The 9131-nt window shown below is 54.8% G+C and overlaps 1 protein-coding gene across 1 annotated transcript in view; it reads right to left on the minus strand.

The window, feature by feature from the left end:
• The window catches only part of LOC106815904, a 51557-nt gene extending 45978 nt beyond the window's left edge, over positions 1 to 5579 (minus strand). The window contains exon 1 of the mRNA XM_014820431.1: positions 4520 to 5579. Within this exon, the coding sequence (XP_014675917.1) occupies positions 4520 to 4711 (192 nt within the window). The 5' untranslated portion in view covers positions 4712 to 5579. The remainder of the gene's footprint in view (positions 1 to 4519) is intronic.
• Between the last annotated feature and the right edge of the window lie 3552 nt (positions 5580 to 9131).

Below are 9131 nucleotides of genomic sequence, written 5' to 3' on the forward strand. Positions count from 1 at the left end.
TATCACAATCACAGCTGTCACGTACGATTCGCTGCTGCATCGCGCGCACGATCACTGAGATTGAGTGGGCGACGGACGATATAGAATGACTGTGTTTGTGTCTGGCAGAGGGAGAGAGAAAGACAGACAGAGAAAGAGGAAGAGAGAGAGCCGACGAAACGCAAGGATAGACGTTGCCGGCTGCGGTCTCGGCTCATTTACTTCACGCCCACAATAAATTTGCACGTCATCGAGTTTATTTCAATCCTCGACACAATTTATCACGAGTAGCGCCGATGATTTCTCGAAGATCCTGGAATGTTTTTCTCGGTGGACAGTCTAGTATGTTTGTAGCAGCAGCGAGAGAGGAATTATGCAACGAATGTAATCATAACGAATCCGCTTGACGTCTGGCGTCGCCCAGTACCTCTCCCTTTCTCCCTCCCCTCTCTCCCTTTCTACCTCTCCCTCTCTCCCTGTCTACCTCTCCCTCTCTCTACCTCTCTCCATCTCTCTTGCTATCTTGCTCTCTCCCTCTTTCCCTCTCTCTCGCTCTCCCTCTCTTTCGCTCTCCCTCTCTCCCTCTCTCTCTCTCTACCTCTCTCCAGGTCTCTTTCACTCGTTCTCTCTCTCTCTTTGTCTCCCCCCCTCTCTTGTGGGCTTTCTCCTCCACGCCCTCTCTTGCGCTCTCTCTCCCTCTCTCTCTCTCCATGTTTCTTTCACTCGCTCGCTCTTTGTCTCTCTCTTTCTCTCTTTCTCTCTCTCTTGCGCTCTTTGTTCATCTTCCCCTCGCTCTTTCACTATCTCCCCTCTCTCTCCCACTCCTTCACTCCCTCTATCCCTCTCTCTCTCCATTTTCCTCCCTTCCTCTTTCTCTCGCTCCCTTTCTCTCACTCTGTCTCGCTCATCCACTACCAAGCCCTCACGCTCCGGGGGCGTTTCTCATGTGGGCGTGACGAAACTTAAGTGCACGCGGGCGAACGTAACGAGTTAAAATTAGTTTATTAGCTAGGCCGCACGATGGCGCTAAGTTGGGGCAGGGGAGCAGCGACGTCTGTGAGACAAGTGTTAAGCTATAAAGGCGCTGACGAGGGCGACACACCAGCTGTTGCGATGCATCATGCATGTTGACTAATAGTCGTTATAGATGGAGAGAAGCGGGGAGATGAAAGGACACGGCCATAATTATATTTCGTGATGTGCAGATCATCTGTAGACTCACACCTCTTATTCATGAACTATGGGTGTAATAACCCGTTTATTCTTGGTATGATGTAGCCCCCTTCCCGACCCCGACCTTCAACACAATGCCTCACACAGAGAGAGAGAGAGAGAGAGAGAGAGAGAGAGAGAGAGAGAGAGAGAGAGAGAGAGAGCGCGCGCGCGAATGTAACGGGATCTCTCCCCCTTTCCTTCGCTACGCTCTGCGGGAGCGCATAGTGGCCCATCGTTTACTTCCGGTGAGTATTTATTTATTGTTCTTCGGGAAAAAAACGAATCTCGCTCGTTGCTTTCCCGCGGGTATTGCCGGCAGCAGACGCTTTGGCTGGCGGGCCGAGAGACGAACAAATAAATCCCGCCAAACGCGCGCCTGCCAGACGCTCTGGCGACTCGATCGTCGCCATGTTGAAATGGAGGAAGAAGAGGATGGGAGAAACATGAAGAGGAGGAGGAGGAGCGAGGGGAGGCGGGAGGACGGAGGAGGAGGAGAGGAGGAGGAGCCGAGAGGAGGAGGAGGAGGAGAGGACGGGCAGAAGAAAGGAGAGAGGACGAGAGGGGAGGAGGAGGAAGACGCACACACCGAAGAAAAAGAGTGGACAGATAAAGGAGAGAAAGAGAGGGGTGGGAGAGAAGAGAGGCGAAGAAGATAGGAAGAGAGAGAGCGAGAGCGAGAGAGCAGAAGAGAGCATAAAGCGAGCGAGCGAGAGCAAAGCAGAACGAGCGCGAGCGGCAGAGCAAAAAAGAGAGAGCGCGAGCGAGAGATAGTGGTACAGAGTAGGTGAAAGAAAAAGAAAGCGAGCGAGCAGAAGAGAGCGAGTGAAAGAAAGGAAAGAAGACAAAGAGAGGGAGAGAGGGAGAGAGGAGCAGAGGAAGAGGGAGAGAGGCGAGAGAGGAGAGAGGAGATGAGAGAAGGGCAAGACGATGTAGGACGAGAGAGGGAGAGAGAATCAAGAGCAACGCGGAGAGAGAGAGAGAGAGAGAGGAAGCTGGGAAAGCACGAGCTAGCGAGACATAGGGGGTGATATGAAGGAAGGGTGATTATATTCGCAGAAACCAGGAGAAAGAAGATAAAAGATGTTTTATACATCCGCACACCCATCATTTCTGCCACGCTATACGATCATTTGATGGCATTCGCAATAGCGTGCATGCACACACGAAGTAAAAAGCGAGAATAGAAGCATGCGAAAACGTTAAACGTCAACTTAAACGTTCGTAGCTCTCTAAGCTTTGTCATTTATGTTTTTCATATATACTATGCCCATATGTTTTACAAGGGTTGTAAATAGGAAAACGCCCCCGCAGAGCGTGACAGCACATGCGACGCCTTTGACTGACGTACAATGCAGGGCTGACGCTTAGCCGCACGTAATAAGGCAGGGACATGTCGCGGTGAAGGTGACGTGAGATTTCCGCGATGGGCGTGACTGTCGTTAAATTAAAGGTGAATTTCACGTATAAAGACTGTCGATATAATTATAATTACAGTGACCGGGGGCGTCAGGCGCGCATTAAATGACTCTCGCCTGCGCGTGTGCGTACGTGCATGTGCGTGCGTGCGTCCGTGCGCGAGCGTGCGTGCGTACATACGTGAGTAAATGCGCGTGTGTGTATCTGCGTGCATGCGTGCGTGCGTTCGTGCGTACGTGAGTTAATATGCGCGTGTGTACCTGCGTGCGTCCATGGGTGCGTGCGTGCGGGCCTGGGTACGTGCATTCATGCGCGTGTGCGAGTGTGTCAGCTCAGTATATATACATCAGAAGTAGATAATAGGGAATTAGCCTATTATCTACTTCTGATATACATCAAGAGCTCATAATAGAGAGGCTCTATTATGAGCTGTTGATATACATGTAACACGTAGACGCGGCGTCACGTCGTGAGGTAACCCTACACGCTCTCTCACGACTACTCAAAACAACACACACACACGCTCGCACACACTCACACACATGCATGCATACACCCCCCCCCCCTCCACACACACGCACACACACACACACACACACTTGGCCACGACACCACACACACACACAGCATACACGCGGCGCGTTCACACATTGCACACACATACACACACACGCGCCGCACAAACACTTGTACACTTCCGCCCCGCCAGTCGCAAGTATGAATGTTTTGCAACGTCTGCGTGTGCGTTCTGTATACACTTCCGCATACGCTCTCTGTCCTCCGATCGCTCTCGTTTCCTTCTCTTCTTTACTCGCATCTCGGTCGCTATATATCTCCTTCCTCTCGAGCGGCTCTCTCTATCTTTATCTCCTTTTTTCTCTCTTTCTTCCATGCCTCTATCCTCTCCGTTCCCTCTGTTCTTTCTCCCTACCTTTCCTCTCATCTCCTCCTCCCTCACCTTCACTCCACGCCTCCCTCCTTCCTTCTCCGGCCCTCTCTTTTTTCCTTCCTACCTTCCTCCCCCTCCCTCTCTCCTCGCCTCGCTGTCCATACCTCCCTCTCCCTCGCTATTCCTTTCTTCTCTGCTCTCCGCTCTGCTATCGCTGCTGTCTCTTTCACTCTCTCCATCTCTCTCTCTCTCTCTCTCTCTGCTCGTCTCGTCTCCTCGGTCTCTCGTCTCGTCTCTATTCTCGAGCGGTCGAGGTCATCTCGGATCCTCTGGTCTCTGCTGCTGCATGCGCACGCGTAGTAGGGCTGGCTACGACGCCCACGCATGTCCCCTAGGAAGCTGCTTATAACGGCCTCTAGCAGAACAAGCGCTGTGATCTACTCAATGCAGCAGATGGGGCATCACTCGCCGTGCGTGTGGCAACGTGCAGTACTAATCATCGGTATAATCGAGCCTATTCGCCGCTGAATCACAAGAACGGCTATCTTAGCCGCGATGTATCAACGATGCGTCGACGCTCGCCTTACGTTCGATTATAACTATAATACTATCTCTCGTCACCGACGGGCGGAGCGTGCGACTTACATAAGCAAGAAATCCGTCAGTGCGCTTGATAATACTGCCGTATGCGTGCAACGCACGAAGCCATATACGGACGCACGCCCGCGACGCACGCGGCGTAGTCGTCATGCAAGCATCTGCATATTACGTCCGCACACTTGCCTCGCCAGCATGAAGCGCATATACGCACGCACGCACGCACGCAGCCGCCACGCGCAGCTCGCCAATGTACGCATGCAAGTAGGATAATTGTATGATATAATATATATTATATTATAATATATATACTATATATGTTATAAATATATATATTTACCGTTTTCTCATTATTAATTATTATTAATATATATATATATATATATATAATATATATATATATATATCGACCGTACACCCTACCTTCCACGGAAGCCAGCTGTGTCCTGGCGGCCGCTTAATGTACAGGTATCCACGCTTTACAACGTCGCCGTCACTCGCAGCCGCTGCTGCCGCCGCTGCCGCCGCACCTCCGTCAACGTTCGACTGCGCAGGGTTGGACGTGCCGTCACCGGACGTGCGGATGTTGTTCCGCACGAAGTTTTCACTCAACATTGTTGTTAGTTGTTGTTTGTAGTTGTTGAGTAGTTAACCTTTCCTCTGTCTTCTCCGGGGTTTGAGGAGAGAAGGTGCGTGGGGAGGGGAGGTATCGGCGACACTCAGGGATAGAAAGAAGCCACGAGAAGAGGGCGTTGCCTGGTAGAGCTTCCCACGACAGTCACTGACAGATGTCGTCTTCCTCTTCCGTAGCGACGGCGTCTTCTTTGGAGACTCTCTTCTCTTCCTTTCCCTTCCCGTCTTTCGGCTAGGAATAAGAAGGAAAGAAAGAAGCTACAGGGAGAGAACGCTCTCCGGTGCAGCTTCCCACGACAGTCTCTGACAGATGCTGTCTTCCTTTTCCGTAGCGATAACGTCTTCTATCGGCTCTCTTGTCTTCCTTTCCTTTCCCCGTCTCCGCTACGGATAAGCAGGTGAGGGAGAAGCCACGAAGAGAAAGCGCTCCGCGGTAAAGCCTTCCCACGACAGTCACTGGCAGATGTCGTCTGCCTTCAGTGGCGACGGTAAGTTAATGCACACTACACAGCAGGTACCCGCAGCGCTAGCACGACGCTGTGACAGCAGCAGCTCTAATTGTTGCTAGCGTTCACTCTAACGACAACAACGCCGCGACGTGGTCACCGCAATAGCGGTGACGTCACGTGAGTACGGCGTTGACCGGCACAGTAGTGACGTCACGGGAGTACGGCGTTGACCGAAACAGCAGTGACGTCACGAGAGTACGGCGTTGGCCGGAACAGCAGTGACGTCACGGGAGTACGGCGTTGACCGGAACAGCAGTGACGTCACGGGAGTACGGCGTTGGTCGGAACAGCAGTGACGTCACGGGAGTACGGCGTTGGTCGGAACAGCAGTGACGTCACGGGAGTACGGCGTTGATCGGAACAGTAGTGCCGTCACGGGAGTACGGCGTTGATCGGAACAACGCTGACGTCACGGGAGTCGAGCTTCGATCAGCACCGATGTCACTGAAATCTATCGTTGAGCAGTAGTGATGTCACAGGAGTCCTCCGTTGAGCAGTAGTGATGTCACGGGAATCCTCCGTTGATCAGTAGTGATGTCACGGGAATCCTCTGTTGATCAGTAGTGATGTCACGGGAATCCTCTGTTGACCAGTAGTGATGTCACAAGAGTTCTTCGTTGACCAGTAGTGATGTCACAGGAGTCCTCCGTTGACCAGTAGTGATGTCACAGGAGTCCTCCGTTGACCAGTAGTGATGCCACAGGAGTTCTTCGTTGACCAGTAGCGATGTCACAGGCGTTCTTCGTTGACCAGTAGCGATGTCACAGGCGTTCTTCGTTGACCAGTAGTGATGTCACAGGCAGTCTTCGTTGTCCAGTAGTGATGTCACGGGCGTTCTTCGTTGTGATGTGACGGGAGTCTATGCGATGGCGAGGCGGGCAGCTCTGCTCGCTCACGCTTGCTGCTCACACACCTGCACTGCAGCGATAGATTTACTGCAGCGACGTATACTCACGCGTGCTGGGAATCGGCAGGGAGGCTGCGCGCATGTCGCTAGCTTGCATCGTCTACACGCACGCACGCACGCCTGCATGCACGCACACACGCCCGCACGCACAGCGGCGACACGCGCGGCTCTGTACTCTCCCTTCTCTCTGCCTCTTCCTCTAACTCTCTCCTTCTCTTCCTCTCTCCCTCTCCTCCTCTCTCCCTCTCCTCCTCTCTCTCTCGCTCTCTCTCTCGCTCTCTCTCTCTGTCACTCTCCTTCCGCTCTCGCCCTCCCTCTCTCTCTCCCTCTCTTCCTCTCAACACTATCCGCTACGCGAGTGCGCTTCTCACTCTACTATCACCGCAGGCGCACTGTCCATGCTTTGTGCTGGCACTCGGCGCCACCAATTCCTCATTCTAGTTCGCTCGAATGTCGTCAATGGCGCGTCAATTTGTGAAAGAATCGAGAAACCCGGCGGCGTATGTAGAGGGTTGATTGAGCACGCGCGTGCGGATTCGGCTGAATGCAATACTAGCAGACGAACTACTGCCCGTCGGTGCCGCTGCGTGCGGTTACGATGATACGCTGATCACTGCACACGATGGCATGCGGATTTCCCATCAACAGACACTCTCGCTCTCTCTCTCTCGAAGCTCTCTCTCTCTTCTCTCGCGTCTCTCTCTCTCTCGGTCTCTCTCCTACTCGCTCTCTCTCCTCTCGCACGCTCTCTCTGACGCGCCCGCGGGAAGCGCACGTCGCAGGCAAAATTACGCGATGGATGCGGTACGATGGATGGTCGAAGAGATGCCTGCAGTAGCTGCGATGCTGACTGGCACGGTGCGGACGTGTGCGTGTGTGTGCGTGCGTGGTGTGTGTGCTGTGTGGTGTGTGGTGTGCTGTGTGTGTGTGGTGTGATGTTCAGTGCGTGTGCGCGCAGTGTGTGTGTTGTGCGCGTGTGCGCCGCTGTCGGTGTGCGCGTGGTGGGTGGCGTGGCCGTGCGTGCGTGCGTGCGTGCGCGTGTGTGCCCGTGTGTGGTGTTGTGTGGTGTGTTGTGGTTGTGTGTGTGTGGTCGTGTGTGTGTGTGTGTGTGGTGTGGGTAGGCGCGCGGCGTGTGTGTGTGTAAGCCCGTGTGTCTATGCGTGCGTGTGGTTTGAGCGTGTGCGAGAGCGAGAGCGAGAAGAAGGAAATAGAGAGCGCAACCACACACAGAGAGAGAACAGAGTAAGGCCGTGCGAGACGGATGTACGCGTGTAATAAGTCAACGATTAGTAGACACAACAACACGCTACTTAACTGCTAGACTTCTCTTCGTCCGTTCGCCGCGCGGTGAGAGAGAGAGAGAGAGAGAGAGAGAAGAGAAGAGAGAGAGAGAAGGCGGCACAATACCGAGTCACATATAAATTACCGAGCTTACACGCGGTGCCTCTCGCGTTGCTATCATCCACAGGCGCACATCAGCAGCAGGTCAGCAGCAGCATCCACTATGCACGAACCGCGGCCGGTTAGCACGCGTTCTGATGAGTGGAGTACAAATCAGTCAGCTCAAACGCCTCCGTCAGTTCCCGCACTCGCGCAGCAGCATCCCCAGCTGCACCGCGCATGCGCGCAGGCCGGCGGGAGAGAGATGGAGAGATATATCGCCGGGGCAACACACACGGCGCCGCTGCCTACTTCATTACTGCTGCTGCCACTACTACTGCTGCTGCCGGCTGCGGCCGCTGTGGCCGCGCGGCGGCAGCCGCTGCTGGCGCTGCTGCCGCTTGCTGCCGCTGCTGCCCGCTGCGCGGCTGCTGGCCGCTGCTGCCGCTGCTGCGCTGCTAGCCGCTGCTGCCGCACTGCTGCCGCTGCTGGCCGCGCTGCCAGCTGCTGGCCAGCTGCTGCCGCTGCTGCCGCTGCTGCCGCTGCTGGCCCGGCTGCTGCCGCGCTGCTGCTGCTGCCACTTATTACGCTGCTGGCTGCCAACTACTACTGCTGCTGCCGCTACTACTGCTGGCTGCCGCTCGCCGCTGCTGCGCTGGTGCCAGGCTGCTTCCGCTGCGTGCCGCTGCTGGCCGCTGCTGGCCGGCTACTATTCTGCTGGCCGCTACTGAGCTGCTGCTGCTGCTGCCGCTGCTGTTGCTGCTGCTGCTGCTGCCGCTGCTGTTGCTGCTGCTGCTGCTGCCGCCAATGTTGCTGTTGCTGCCGCCGCCGCTGCTGTTACTGTCGCCGCTGCCGCTGCTGCCGCCGCTGCCAGTGCTGCTTCATCCCCCATTTACGCGCCCGCCCCGAACTTTGTGCGTGGAATCACACGCACGCGCAAGCTGATGTCACACCGTGCCATCAAGCATTCACAGACAGCGAGCGACACCTGTATCTTAATTGCAGGTGGGCGGGGCAGTGGCGGCCGCGGCGCGTGCCCGCCGCACACGCGACAAGGTGTATAGATGTCGATCTGGAGACCGGAATCGCATTACGTCGGCGAGAAAGGCTCTCGTGTAATTAATTCCTCCGCTACTCAGGTACGGCCGAGGCGGGGAGGCAGAGGGCGGCAGCGCCTTTGATGTGTCCGGCGACGCGAGAGCGGTGACCTTTGCGCACGTGCCGTGTGCGGCAGCCGCGGGAAGATCAAAGGACATCGACCAGGCTTGTTGCTGCATTCCCGATCCAAGAGGAAGTCCACGAATGAAGGGGTGGGGTCGGTCATTTTCCGGCCGCGAGATTGGACGATTTATATTATCTGGGAATCAGGAAATTCCGGATAAAGTGTTCGTGATTCGGGAATAGTCTACCGGGACGCGGAAAAGCCGAAGTTGCAATTTTATTTTAATCCGGAACTGGGAAACAGCGAATTTGTTACCTGGGAAACTCTTAATGGATTCCTTTCCACTCTTAATGGACCACGCACGCACGCACGCACACACACACACACACACACACACACACACACACACACACACACACACACACACACACACACACACACACG

The sequence above is a fragment of the Priapulus caudatus genome, unplaced genomic scaffold (genome assembly GCF_000485595.1).
Source record: "Priapulus caudatus unplaced genomic scaffold, Priapulus_caudatus-5.0.1 Scaffold1232, whole genome shotgun sequence".
Lineage (NCBI taxonomy): Eukaryota > Metazoa > Priapulida > Priapulimorpha > Priapulimorphida > Priapulidae > Priapulus > Priapulus caudatus.